This window comes from Apodemus sylvaticus, chromosome 20 (genome assembly GCF_947179515.1).
Source record: "Apodemus sylvaticus chromosome 20, mApoSyl1.1, whole genome shotgun sequence".
Classification (NCBI taxonomy): Eukaryota; Metazoa; Chordata; class Mammalia; order Rodentia; family Muridae; genus Apodemus; species Apodemus sylvaticus.
Window position 1 is genome coordinate 46,645,991 of NC_067491.1, and position 14,998 is coordinate 46,660,988.

Genomic DNA, 14,998 nt, shown 5'->3' on the forward strand with positions numbered 1-14,998 from the left:
TGAAAGAAGCAGTCCAATGTAAACAATAGTCTGGTCTGCTCTTCGGCTAACAGTATTAGGACTCCATAAAGTGAGTTTGTCTTTAGATTCAGATTTCTCCTTCCAGAGATAAACACAACAATATTTGCTATCGCTGCTTCTGCCCCACAGTTCAAACACAGAGCGTATTTCTCATGTGATTTTTGGCATCACTTAAATAAAAACTAGCTCCACAGAGCATTTCTTGGTGGGATGATCTTGGTAGCCTGTTTAAACACTTGCTTTATCCCAGTTGCATGTCAAAAAATAGTGTGAACTCCCTGCCGGGAAAACAACCAATCTTACTATCAATATGGAGAAGTTATTTCAAATTTTAAAGTTAAAATAAGGAAGTGTTTTGAATGTTGCCTAATTCCGTATTGTGGGAAAAAGTTAGAAACCGTTCAGAACATGTCACCCTACTTTGCATTTCTATTGAATTTTTAGTCATTGTTGCTGTTGTTTTATAACCAACTTGCAGCATTTGTCTCATAAATCAAATATTGATTTGCCATGTTTGGCAGAAGAAAGAACTCTGTTGTACATGACCAAATTAGTGAGCAGGCAGAAGTTTTAGTTGCAAGTTATTGAAGTTTGCGATAAAAATTGTAAAGTACTAATTCCACAGGTCTGAAAGCATTTTTTTTTTTTCGAGACAGGGTTTCTCTGTGTAGTCCTGGCTGTCCTGGAGCTCACTCTGTAGACCAGGCTGGCCTCGAACTCAGAAATCTGCCTGCCTCTGCCTCCCAAGTGCTGGGATTAAAGGCGTGCACCACCACTGCTCGGCTATGAAAGCATTTTTTAAAAGATACGTATTTACTTTGTGTGTGTGTGTGTGTGTTTGTAAGTGTATACCTGAGTGTGTGAGCAGGTACCCTCTGAAGAGAGAAAAGGTTAAATCCCCAGGAGCTGGAGTTATAGGCCGTTGTTAGATGTGGCATGGATGCTGAGAACTGTAGTGGAGTCTCTGGAAGAGCAGTACCCTTGACCCCTGAGCCATTTCTCCTGCCTGTCTGAAAACATCGCCGTCATCACTATTGTCATAGTCATTGTCCTCCTCTTCTTCATCAGCATCATCATTATTATGATTTTTGAGACAGTTTTTCTGTGTAAAAGCCTTGGCTCTGCTGGAACTCTTTGTAGACCAGGCTGGCCTTGAACTCACGGAGATCTGCCTGCCTCTGCTTTCTATATGTTGGGACTAAAAGCAAGCACTGTTAGCATTTCTTCTAGGCACCACCCCACGGTTACCTAGCAACAGCCAGATGTGCCCGACTCACTATGACAGGGGCTGCTTGCCCCCTCCTCACTCTCTTGCTCTAGCGCTTCTTCCTCTCTTCCCTCTGTCCTCTCTCCTTCCTCCCCTCCCCCTCCATATGCTCATAGCTGGCCTCTACTCCTCTACTCTGTTTCTCTCTCCACCTTTCTCTGTCTCTACTCCCTCAACTCCCGTCCCCATGCCTTAAATAAACTCTATACTATATTCTAAAGTCTATTCTATACTATGGCTGGGACCTCAGGGGAAGGGATGCCTCAGCATGGGCCCACAGAGGTGGTGGCTCCCAGCACTTGGGAGGCAGAGGCAGGCGGATTTCTAAGTTTGAGGCCAGCCTGGTCTATGGAGTGAGTTTCAGGACAGCCAGGGCTACACAGAGAAACCTTGTCTCAAAAAATAATAATAAAATAAATTTTATTTTTCCTAGAGCAAAACAAGAACCGTTAGTTGGCTTGGTGTGGTAAGGCTCATGCCAGAAATCCCAGCCCTGGTGGGGCAGAGGAAGGAAGACAGCTTGGGCTGAGTGCCAGCCTGGACTACAGAATAAGGGCAGGAGGGAAGGAGAAAGGAAAGGGAAGGAGAGGGAGAGAGAGAGAGACTTTCTTCGCCTCATTCCATTAATACTCTTCATTCCCCAGAAAGTCTGGAAATTTGTTGCAGGAAATAGTTAAGAAAAAACAAAACAAAAAAACAATAACAAAAAGAACCTGCCAACTCTTCAGCCCTGGGTCTCTCAACCCACCAACTCTCCAGCCCTACTGGGCCATGTTCCTGCTCTAGTACCAGCATCAGCTCTGTCCCACATTCCAATAACCAACTAGATCTGCCAACCTCGAGGTTTGATAACACAAGACTCAGTAACCCAGTAAAAACAAGACTCAATGCTTATAGTTAACCAGATTTATGTACCAATAAATTCTCAATACACAAGATGCCAATACAGTAATTTCAGAACCAATTGATAATGATAAAAGCTGCCCGCCTAGATTAGACAGATTATCCCAATATGCTAACCATTATGATTGAAGGGGGGCATAAAAAGAGAGAGAGGGGTTTAGGGAATGTGACATGGTGGTGTGGGAGAAGGGGTGCCCAGGCGGGCCCATGCCCAGACACCTCTTCCCCCTGAGGGACTACACGCACACATACATGGTATAGAATAGAGTTTATTCAGGCAGAGAATGGGAGTGAGAAGAGAGAGAGAGAGAGAGAGAGAGAGAGAGAGAAGTGGAGGCTGGCCATGACCGTGTAGAGAGAGGGGGGAGGGGAGGAGAGCCCAAGGGACAGAGAGGTGAGAGTGCCAAGAGTGAAGGAAAAGAGAGAGAGAGAGGAGGGGCAAGCATCCCCTTTTATAGGGGGCCAGGTCTATGGGGCGGGGCATACCTGGCTGTTGCCAGGTAATTGTGGGGTGGAGCTTAGACAGAATACGAACGCACCCCAGTATTTGTTTAATTAAAAAAGAAAAAAAATTAAAAAGATGTGACAGCAAAGAAGGAATAGGGTCGTCGTTGTGATATCTGGCTGCTTCATGCTGACATTGGGGTGACGTGTCTCTTGGGAACCTAGAGAAAGGGGTATGGGGGGTGTTTGTCCAGTCCCAGGAGAACTGGCTGCTTCCTTGCTGTCCAGGTCTGTGGAGCCATCTGAGGGTAGGTCAGGAGAACAGGTCCAGTCGAAGCTGTCTGTGTCTAGAGAAGCTGAGAGGAGATTGGAGTATCTGGAGGTTGCTTCTCTGGAGCTGTTTAATTTGTTTAATTAAAAAAGGATGTGGCAAGGGCCTGGACTTGACAAGATATTGAAACACATTAGTATAGGTAGATTATCTTAATCTTATACTTAAGATTAAGTACATTTGGTTGGAAGAAAGGAAAAAAAATTTAAGATGTACAGAGCAAGAAGAGGAAATATGAAGTATTTAATGGAAACAGAGTTTGGGTAAGGAGATAACTGTCTAGCTGTCAATGTAGTCAGAAGTCTGAGGAATAAACAATAATTTATTAGTTTTATTACTAAAAAGTGACAGATTCCAGTAGCCAGCAGTTCTTTGTGGTCTCAGGTCTCCACAGCGGCTTTGGCTGTCAATCTGGCTTTCAAGTACAGAAGATGCAGGGCTTTTTCTCTGTGGAATGGATACCCATGACATGAGAAATGGCTTACCTTTGTTTAGCTAAGTCATTTTTCTCAAGGTATCCGGTCTTGTCCACTGCACTCTTTTTTAGGTGGCATCCTGTAGCGGGACTCTGGGTCACTTCCGAGTGAGGATACACCCCAGGGCTTAAATGTCCTATCGAGAATGTTAGCTGGAATGCCACATCTTTCTTCTGAGACCTCCTGGGAGAAGCTGTCAGGTCTTTGGAAATTCTGTCTTAAATTTAATAACAAATTTCTGACAAGATTGAGTGCAAAATAGGATAGCATTAGTCAAGAGAGGATAGGAATGAGAATCTTAAGTAGCTTTGACAGGTTGCATAGGTAGAGGAGAGTATATTGCTTTATTAGTAAAGATGCTAGGATCAGAGTGCGAAAGCTGGCAGCAGTGGATTAAATTGTGGTGACAGAAAATGAGTTTGTCTAGGCAGATTTAGGCTCATTGATACCAATTTGTGCACACAGGCTATGGGAATGAACAAGTTAAGGGTGCGGGAACACGGATAAGTGAGGTTTAGGTCCTTTATCATTTACCAGAGTATTAATTTTAAAATGTACGGTCGAAGACAAGTTACAGCCCATTGGGTAGGTGGGGAAGTTGCTAAATATAATTTCAGCATCCTGAAAAGATATTAGCAACACGGTACAGCCAGTGCTAAAGACTCAGGCTGTTGTGAGAGTCTTTAGTGGCTTCAGCATGCCCAGAGAAGTGCCCAGGCCTGGACCAGGACTTTTTCAGCAGCTGTAAAAGTAAGAGAGACTCTGGGTCGCTTCCGAGTGAGGATACACCCCAGGGCTTAAATGCCCTATCAGGAATGTTAGCTGGAATGCCAGTCGCATGTGGACTGGGCATGAGAAGTAAGCTTAGTTCAAAAGAGGCTGGCCAGGCTTCATTTAAAGGCTGAGGGTTGTTTATTATTATGGTTGATCTGTATGAATTTGTAATCTGGTAGTAGAAATAAGAACCTGTCTGCCAGTGCGGCTGCTTTTCCAGGCGTGGGAAACTGGAAGTCTGAGAAAAGTAAGCGGTGGCATGACCACGCACACGTGGGAGGTACGTGCACCTGCAGGAGTTGGCACCCAAGTCCGCACGACCAGCGGGAGAGGCCCAGGCGAGATCCGCCGCACTGCGGCAGCTGTAAGATTTAGTATCATAGGCAGCCATAGCAGAGTTGAGCTAGGCATGGGCCGCGGCTGGCTGTGGTGGGCATGGCGGGAGAAACCTGAGCTATGGCCTGCGGGGCAGACGATGCAGCGGGAGCCTGTAAGCGCCGCAGCTGGGACTCGCGGCGGGAGCTCGGGCAGTAGTGGCTATAGGGCGGAACTGATTGTCAGTGGGCAAAGTTGTAGCGGGAGGAAAGAATTTATGTCTGTGCAAGCACAGAGCAGGACTTCTTGCCAGTAGCGGAAGTAGTCCTAGAGCTGGACGGGAAAAGGAAGTACCAAAGCAGCTTGTTTTGTAACCTAGCACAGTGCAGGGCACCTCCACCTGCCGCGATTTGCGGCAGGAACTGCGGCAGGGGCCTTGGTGGCTGTAAGAACAGTTTAGGCAAACACAGCTAATTAGCAGTTCACAGTTGAGGGAAAAGGGAAAAATTACAGACTCCCGTCTTCAGGGCAATGCAGAAGTAGCTCCAAATTACCCAAGAACTATGTAAACAGTTGCTCTGACCAGTGAGGGATGGTTAGCTTACCGTCCGGAGCAGGCGAGCGAGGTTGTGGCTTAACTGGCAGTGTTGGCAAACACGCAGTGTTTCTCTGTCCAAGTCTCAGCAGCATATGATGGGTTTGTTCGCGGGTTTCTGCAACAATGAAGGGGGCATAAAAAGGGAATGCAACACGGCGGTGTGGGGGAAGGGAGTGCTTAGGCGGGCCCCATGTCTAGGCACCTCTTCTTCCCCGAGGGACCATACACACACACACACACACACACACACAGACATGGTATAGAATAGAGTTTATTCAGGGCAGAGGATGGGAGTTAGAGAGGCAGAGAGAGAGTAGAGAGTGGAGAAGTGGAGGGCCGGCCATGACCACATGGAGAGAGGGGGGGGGAGGGGAGCCCAAGAGGGGCAGAGAGGTGAGAGCGATGGGGGGGGGGGGGGCAAGTAGCCCCTTTTATAGTGGACCAGGTCTATGGGGCAGGGCATACCTGACTGTTGCCAGGTAAGTGTGGGATGGAGCTTAGACAGAATACCAACAATGATATCATAACAACCTGTGGCTGGTCATAGCCACACTGATTCACGTCTGCCGCCATCTTCCTTTCTCCCTGCTACTGAGAAGATTCCTCTCTCTGCAACCCTTAGCTTTTCCCTGTCCAATCACAGGCTTCCCACTGCCCTAATGTGATTGGACAGGGAAAATTCTGAGACTTTTTGCCCTTTCTGATTAATTAAATTAAAAAAAAAAACTTTCTCTCAAAATATAAGTTGAACCCAAGTATTAGCATTTTGTAATTTATATGATATAAGATAGACCTAACACCCAGTCTAACATTTTTGCCAATAAAGTTGAACACTGTCCTCTATCATAACTTAGAAGACTATAGATGTGCACCTGGCTTATGTCCTGGCCGCCCATATAAACTGTTGGCTACTTGAATGGAATGTCTGTGCGAACTGAATGTGTTTTAACATCCTTGTCACTAAATGGCCACATTTGAAAAAAGAAAACAAATACACTGGGGTGGATCTGAGTGGTGGAGCCTTGCCTAGAGTTCCCAAGACTTGGGTTTCATATCCAGTGCTATCAGTTCAACAACAAAAATAAGTTAATTATTGACCTGATGTTTGACAAGTCCTTATTGTATATGCCAGGCATATTCATCATGGGTGGGTATACTCTACTGACATTTAGTGAATATTACCTTGTGTTGTCAGTGTGCTTGTCAGTTCAACTATGTTACTTTACCCGATCTATACTTGAACCCTACGAAGTAAATATCCCTGATTCAAAGTCAGTGAAATCAGCATTTAGATAAATTCCACAATTTGTTCACTGTGTATAGCCAGTAAGTGGCTGAGATAAAATTGGCACAAGGTGGTCTGGAGAGATGGTAGTCTGGTTAAGAGCACTGGCTGCTCTTCCAGAGGTCCAAAGTTCAATTACCAGCAGCCACATGGCTATATAATATATAATGTATAATGTAGAATATAGAATATATAACATATAGCATATAACATATAATATATAATGTATAATGTATAGTATGATATAATATATAATATATGATATAATATGTAATATATAATTTATAATATAGTATATAATATGTAATGGATACTATATGATATGATGATATATAATATTATAATATATGATATATAATATATGATATTATAATATACAATACTATATATTATATATCATAATATTATATATAATAGATACATTTTAAAAGAAAAAGAAAAGGTGACAGATTTCAAATTTAAAAAAAAACTGGCCAAAGCTTTACTATACTAGATATAGTATCTATTACATATTATAGTATATAATATGTAATAGATACTATATGATATGATGATATATAATATTATAATATATGATATATAATATATGATATTATAATATACAATACTATATATTATATATCATAATATTATATATAATAGATACATTTTAAAAGAAAAAGAAAAGGTGACAGATTTCAAATTTAAAAAAAAACTGGCCAAAACCAGGACTTCTGGGCACTTTCACTGTACAAAGTTTCTGGAAAAGAGATTGGCTAGCTCTAAGTAAGAAACTTCCTTGTGGCAGGATATGCTGCTAAATACCCATCACCCCAGTCCTCCAGAGGCTAAGGCAGGAGGCTCATGGGCAAAAGGTCAGCCTGGACTATGATGTGATTTCAAAGCTACTGGGCTACTTAGCTTTCATTTCAAAAAGAAAAGCCCGCCCCTGCCTGCTGCCTGTCCTGACTTGGACAGCCCTGCTTCTACATCCATCCGCCTTGATGCATTCCCATCCTAAGGAACTTCCTACCTCGTGCTAGGACCAGAAGGATGAGACTACAGCATCATGGACCAAAGCCTCCGGAGCTAATAACCCAAGGCAGATCTTCACAGAGTCCTTTGCAAATTCTGCAGTTCTCTGACCCGGTCTTTGAACAGGAAGTTGCCATCCAGCCCTGGCAACTGTGCCCAGTTAGATGGGACTTGATACCATCATAACCCAGCTAGGAAAACAAAGGGACAACCCCTGTACATTCCAGCTGACAAGGAAAAGCTCGCATCTCACCCGCCAGTGGCTGTAACTCTGAGATGAGTTGATCGGAGTTTAGAAAGTCTGATATGCAAAGAAGCTTACACAGTGGAAGTGGGAAAGCTGTCCTGCAATCACCTCTCACAGCAGCTGGATTGTGGTCACTGCCTGGCACATGCCCCACATGGAGGGCATTTTTAAAAAAATTTATTTATTGAATATAATCTTCATTTACACTTCCAATGGTAAAACCTTTCCCGATTTGCCCCCTCCCCAAAGACCCCCAACCCCTCCTCCCACCCCCTGCCTCCACATATATGCCCCTCCACCTGACCCACTCCCACCCCCCCCTCAATTTCCCTTTGTTAGGGCATCTATTGAGCCTTCACCAGGCCAAGGATCACTCCTACCACTGATGCCCAACAAGGCCTTCCTCTGCCACATTTTTGGCTGGAACCATGTGTACTCCTTGGTTGATGGTTTAGTCCCTGGGAGTCCTGGGGTGTCTGGGTGGCCGACAGTGTTGTTCTTCCCATGGGGCTGTAAACCCCTTCAGCTATGGAGGACATTTTTAAATAGTAAGGACACCTCTCAACAAACCCAGAGCCCTGAGGCCTCTGCTAGTAACAGATTTAGCAGTGAAAGGCAGTTCCAGGACCTTCTGAACCTAAAGACAGCTCCAGACCAAGCAGACTGTGGTACTTTTCTTATCGTGGCTTTAAGTTAGATCAAATTAAAAAAAAAAAACCTACTATATACAAGATGCTAGGATTTATGAATAATACAACAAAATTATTTTTCAAACATATATATTAGATGTATTTAAGGTTCACATAAGAAATCCTTTTTCTTTTTTTTTTTTTTCTTTTTTTGGAGACAGGGTTTCTCTGTGTAGTCCTGGCTGTCCTGGAACTCACTCTGTAGACCAGGCTGGCCTCAAACTCAGAAATCCGCCTGCCTCTGCCTTCCAAGTGCTGGGACTAAAGGCGTGTGCCACCACCACCAGACCACTTAAGAAATCCTAAGCTAGCTGGACATGGTGGTACACACCTTAATTTCAGCACTTAGAGAGACAGAGGTGTCTAGATTTCTAAGAGGCCAGCCTGGTCTATGTAGTGAATTCTGGAACAGACAGTTACATAGAAAGGCAGTGTCCCAAATAAAGAATGGAGGGGGGGCGGGCAGAGAGAGGGAGAGGGAGAGGGAGAGGGAGAGGGAGAGGGAGAGGGAGAGGGAGAGGGAGAGGGAGAGGGAGAGGGAGAGGGAGAGGGAGAGGGAGAGAGAGCCCAATTGTTTCTGTTCTCTAATACCTCCAGACCTGCAGATGGAAAAGGAAATGTATGCTGTTCCTTAAAACAGAGTGATAATTTCATAACTATGAAACTCAATTGCATTGATTTGATTTCTCCAAACAAGAGTTTTTCTCTAAGCACCTGCTCTGCCATACAGATTTCTAATGGATGTTTCTATGCCCTTCTCCAGTCCCTGCCCCACTGCTACCCTGTTTTGCATCAAACACAGATCCTCACAGTAAATCAAAAATGGAGCAGTGGCCGTGGAATGTAGCTGCTCATTTGTCTCTGTGCACAGTGGTTCCTTTTGTTTTTTAAGACAGTCTCAGTATACAGCTCTAGCTGTCCAAGCTATCTTGGAGAACTCACTATATAGACTAGACTGGTCTCAAATTCACAGAGATCAACCTGCCTGTGCCTCTTTAGTACTGGGATAAGACTGGCTTCAGTTTGTTCTCTTCATTTTGGTTTTCTAAGACTACTTCTGGAAGTACACATTCCCTGGAAACCAGCATGGCAGGTCTAGGAAGTCTGACCTTAGTAGAATTCTTACTCTGATTCTTTTTAGGAGGGCAGATGAAATACAGAACTTAAATACACACAGAAAATGAATGTTTGAAATACATAGTTCTGAGATTCCTTTTCTAGCAATCTCCAATTCATATCTACTGTATCTTGTGCTAGACATATAAATAATTCTTTCATAGAACGAGAATTATTTCATTATTGCTTTTACAGCCAGGTCACTGGGTTGTTTTTTGTTTGTTTGTTTGTTTTTGTTTTTGTTTTTGCTTTTGTTGTTGGTTGGTTGGTTGGTTGGTTGGTTTCTGCTTGCTTGCTTGCTTACTTGCTTGCTGGTTGTTTGCTTGCTTGCTTGAATGCTTGCTTGCTTACTTGGGTAGTTTGCTTTAGGTTCATGTATGTAAGTTGTGTGGGTGTGCTTATGTGAGGGAATGGGTGAGTGCACATGCATATATGTGTTCATATGTATGGAGGTCAGAGGCCAACTTCAAAAGTCATTCCTCAGAAGTCATCCTTCTTAGTTTTTAAGACTATGTCTCTCACTGGGGCCTGGAGGTTATCTACTAAGCTAAACTCACTATTCCATTAACCCTAGGCACTCTGTGTTTCTTCGAAGTGCTGGGATCACATTCTTCTGTCACCGGGGTGTGGTGGAGATCAAGCATAGGTGCAAACTTGCACAGTAAGCACTTTACACTTTACTCACCGACCCTTCTCTGCATCCTCTAGCTTTCTCTTCAGTTATTGTTATTTGTTTGTTTGGTTGGTTGGTTGGTTTTTAGTCAGGATATGTCTGTGTGACCCTGGCTGTCCTGGAATTCACTATATAGACTAGGATGCTGTTCAACTCTTAAGAAATGCTTCCAAAGGGTTGGGATTAAAGAGGTGTGCCACCGTGCCTAGCGATCTGGATTTTTCTTAAAATCAAGGTTTCACGTGGCTCAGGCTGGCCTTGAACTCCTAATCCAATTGCTCCACCTCCTAGATGGCATGCACCATCATACTTTGGCCAATTTGCTCTTTTGGATAATTCACTGAACCCACGACTTCATGCTAGGCTGGTATTCTATCAAGTAAACTACATCTTCAGCTCCTATTTTAATTTTATTTGTTTGCTTGTTTGTTTATCTGTATGTGTGCATACCTGGGTATATATATGGACCACATGTGTGTGGGAACCTACAGGAAGCAGAAGGTAGCATTGGATCCCCAGAACTGGAATTACAGATGATTATAAACCATCATGAGGATGCTGATAATGGAACCCAGGTCTTCTGCATGAGCAACAAATGCTCTTAAGTGCTGAGCCATTTCTCTAGAGCACATGTGGAGGTCATCAGGCTTGGTGAAACATATCACTGCCTCTCTAATGGAGAGTGGGGTTGTTTGCTTTTTGGAGGCAAGTGTTCTCTCTCTCTCTCTCTCTCTCTCTCTCTCTCTCTCTCTCTCTCTGGTCTTAGCTGTTCTGGAACTCACTATGTAAATGTAAAGCAGGCTGGCCTGAAACACACAGAAGCTCACCTACCTCTACCTCCTAAGACCTGGTGTTAAAGGTGTACTGGCATGGTGGTTTTACCCATTCTAAAGAAACACAAAGTCCAAGTCTGAGTGCTTCAGGCAAGAGAAGAAAGGGTGCTATTATTTCTTTCCTTTTTTTTTTCTTTTTTTGCAAAGTCTAGAGGTCTTTGCTACTAGTTTCATAACATCCGACACTCAAGATAGGTGTCAAAGAGGAAAGGAAGGGGCTAAAGGAGCACAAGCTCACATTCATGTGACTTTCCCACGTCGGTGCCAGCAAAAAAAAAAAAAAAAAAAAAAAAGAAGAAGAAGAAGAAGCCAACACACAAGTACAAAATAGTGTTTGAGAGGAGAAAACCATGACTAAGCAAAACTGGCGATGCCAAGCTAGTTCTTCTTTTTGTGAAGGACTTGAAACTTGCTCACTTATGAGGAGTGCATTTCTCATGCCTGGGGACCATTTTCACATCCTGCATTTGCCAGCTTAGTATTTCCTTCCCTGTTACTTAGAAGATTTCTAGATATTCTGAAAGGAGAGAAGTTGGTGAAGATAAATGCAGATGACTAAAACATTTCTCAAAGGGTAGGGACGGGAATTGGTTGGATTTGCTCTGCAGAGAGCAAGGAACTTTGATTATTTACTTAATTTTGTTAATCACGGAGTTTCCGTGATTTACAGTATTAAATCTGTAAATTACTGTATTACAGTTTAATACAGTGTTATATCTGTATTAAAATAAATATACATTTAATGTTTGTTCGAGTAAAGGAATTCTTTTTTTTAAAGACTCATTTATTTTTATTTTGTGTGTGTGTGTGTGTGCTGCTTGCATGTATATATGTGGGTGCTCTCTACCACCTACCCACCCCCAAAGCCAGAAGAAGACATTGGAGCACATGTAATTGGATTTACAGATGGTTGTGAGCTACCATATGGGTGCTGGGGCCTCCCCCAAAACCTACTTCTACAGAAGACCAGCTGAAACAACTAGCCTCATGGGTCTGAGCAACTACTAGACTTTGTCAATATAGAGAGACAATCCATAAGTTCTGTGACTCTAGAGAACCCTGACTAATAATCTATCTATCTATCTATCTATCTATCTATCTATCTATCTATCTATCTCATTGGACAGTTTCACTATGATCTGAAATTTGCTATATAGCCAGGCAGTGAATTTGTTGTGATCTTCCTGCCTCTGCTAGTTAGGTGCTGAGATTACAGCCTTTGCCACCATGACAAAAAGATTCAAATACTGTGTTTTAAAAATGTGATGTGAGGGAGGGGGAGACCTAAAAAGGGGAAAGCATTTGGAATGTAAACAAAGAATTTAGGAAATATTAAAAAAAAAAACAAAACTGTGATGTGGTTCCAAGGACCGGGCTGTCGCTCAGTAGGAGAGCACTTGCCTAGGGTAAGTAAGGTCAAGTTCCATACCTGAGGCCACCGAATAAAATGCTCCTCGAGAAAGACAACTGGTTTTTTGTGGTTGTTGTTTGTTTTTTGAATACAGATCTCTCTTGTCCAGGCTAGCCTTGAAAGCAGAGATCATCCTGCCCCTGCCCCTGTCCCAGTCCTAACCCCTGCCCCTGCTTCCTGAAGCCCAAGTCTGAAGCCTCTAAGTGAGTCTCTCAAGCTTCAGATTTTCCAACCATTTTTCCCCCTTAAATCATATCCTTCTAGTAAACATAATACATGTACACTCTATTATCGGGGGTGGGGGGTGGGGGGAGGTAATAGTGCTAAATGATACCAAGCAGTAGTTTTCTAAAGAATGATAAATAATGTCAGGCTCTAGGAAGAGATTGTCAGCCCCATGTCTGAGCTTCCAACGTCTACCTCCAGAGAAAGCCAAGCACTGGGAAGGAAGGCATCTGTCTACCTTAGTCAGTGCAATTTGCTTCCGCATGGCTCTTGACGTTCCTCCGAGAACGATGACTGAGCAATCTTGAGGAGCTTTAGCAAGAGGGCAGGAGGAGGCTGCCCGAGAGCCTCAGATTTAAATGAGCAATACGGAAAGGAGTCACATGACTTCACTCACTAGACTTTTGTTCAAGTAGGGGGTTTCCCACTCTAAAAAGTACTTGCACATATAAAGAGAGAGAGAAAAAAGAACTCGAATAATTAAGGTATTTGAGGTAGAAGATACCTTGGGATCTTCTAAGCAAATACACACTTTTTTTTTTTTGAGGGAAAGATATAGTACCTCCTAAGCTAAGTCTCTCATGATCGCCAAGCTTACAGTACATCTCAGCCCTTAGTTACAACATTGCCAGCATCAGGACCCCCTTTCTTTATTGTTCAAAGCATGATATAACACATTTCTATCTGCCTGTTATTTTTTTTTTCCAATGAAGCTCCGTCTATACCACTAAACCATTACTTTCCTGACTACAGGACCCTGGCCTGGTCTTGCTTGCTACTTGCTAGAATAGCATCAAGCACATAGCCAATGTATAGTGAACATAGTCAGCTATCAACAGAAGTCAGTAAACAGAGTCACCACCATAGGAATAACTGACAACTGTGTTACTCACATGTTAGATGGACAGGCTTTAGTCAATCAGGGACATGTTAGATTCTACTGTAAGTGTAGAGCTCTGAGGGAGATTTCCCTAAAGGAGAGGTAACAGCTCTCTGCAGGGGAAGGTTTCCCCAGTGGAAGTGTTAGAGCTTGGGGGGCGGGGAGGGAAGGTTTCTTCAGTGGAAATGTTGCAGTTCTGAGGGGGAAAGGTTTCCTGGCAGTTGGGAAGCCAGGGAATACACCACAAAGTCACACCGCACAACAAACCTCACACAAGAGACTCGTGGCTGTCCCTGCTCAAGTGAATAGCAGAGGGAAACTGAGCAGGAAACATATTTATATAGGGTTTCTTCGGGAGGAGTTTTCCAGGATTGACATTTCCAGGGTGGAAACTTGTAGGATTTCAAGTCCTCAGCTTGGGGCAAGCCCAGGCACTGAGGTTATTCTGAACCCGGAATTGGTGGGATTTTGAGCTCAGGGATTGGATTGGTGATGTTTTTTGTTTTTTGTTTTTTGTTTTGTTTGTTTGTTTGTTTGTTTGTTTGTTTTATAGCTCGGGCTGGGTTTTCTAGCTCTGGGATCGGTGGGTTTGGGTGAGTTTGCAAACCCAGAAGTGAGCTCGGAGCTTTACCCTACATCTACTATGTACAGTGCATATACATTTTCTAAATTTCAGTGAATGCATTTGTCACTTCTAGTGTTGCTGTGGCAAAATAACAGCTGATAGAAACAACTCAGGAGACAAGGGTTTCTGTTGGCTCACTCTATAGGGGTCCACGGCTGCCTGAGCTCAGGAATGTGGGCATCAGTGGAGAATATGGAAGAGGTCCATCACCTCATGAAAGAGGAAGGATGGGGGCGGGGAGAGAATTAAGGCCAGGCTTATAATATTCAATGACATACTCTAGTGATCTAGTTCTTCCAACTAAAGATCCGGCTCCTTAAGTTTCTACAACCTTCCTTAAATAATGCCATCATCTGATGGCCCAAGTATCCAACACATGATCCTGCAGGGGACATTTTACCTTCAAACCATAATGTTCTGCCTCTGCCCTGCCCTCCCACCCCCAAAAGGCTCGTGGGCATCTCATAATGCAAAATGAATGTAGCCTATCTCCTAAATTTCAATGGTTCCAATACTATTTTTACAGAACAGGCCAGAATCTCTATCTAACTCAAGCTAATCTCTTCGCTGTGAGCCCATCTAAAATTTAAAAAATCAAAATCAAAAGGAAAGTTACATACTTCCAAACTTAAAAGGCCAAGAGTAAACATTCCCATGTTAGAAGGGGGAAGCAGGGCATAGAAAGAGGGGTAGGCCCAAGGCAGGGGTGAAATCCAGCAGCTCACACTGAACTCCTGCAGCTCCAAGGTCAACAACCGGGCATGCTGCAATGTGATGTGAGTCCCAACAGGCTTGAGCAACTCTGTCCCTAAGACCTTGATGTTTGCAGTTGGCTTGGCCTTCCTCTCACTTGGGTTGGCTCCAGCCATCA

At 43.5% G+C, this 14,998-nt stretch overlaps 1 protein-coding gene across 1 annotated transcript; it reads right to left on the reverse strand.

The window, feature by feature from the left end:
* Positions 1 to 2,179: 2,179 nt before the first annotated feature.
* Positions 2,180 to 14,996, reverse strand: LOC127670535 (uncharacterized). Its single transcript, XM_052165054.1, has 5 exons — positions 14,853 to 14,996; positions 7,682 to 7,745; positions 5,137 to 5,244; positions 3,452 to 3,659; positions 2,180 to 3,032 (listed from the first exon to the last, which is right to left on the reverse strand). Exons 1-5 carry the CDS (start codon positions 14,994 to 14,996, stop codon positions 2,747 to 2,749), a joined length of 810 nt encoding a protein of 269 aa, XP_052021014.1. The 3' UTR covers positions 2,180 to 2,746.
* Positions 14,997 to 14,998: the final 2 nt, after the last annotated feature.

Bases quoted from the DNA above. Each gene is read 5' to 3' on its own strand.
- LOC127670535 (XM_052165054.1), bottom strand. From the start codon at position 14,996: ATGGCTGGAGCCAACCCAAGTGAGAGGAAGGCCAAGCCAACTGCAAAC. The intron at 3,660-5,136 runs GTAAGCTAACCA...ATTAAATTTAAG, and splicing joins TCGCTCGCCTGCTCCGGACG to ACAGAATTTCCAAAGACCTG. The intron at 3,033-3,451 runs GTAAGCCATTTC...CAAATTAAACAG, and splicing joins AATGACTTAGCTAAACAAAG to CTCCAGAGAAGCAACCTCCA.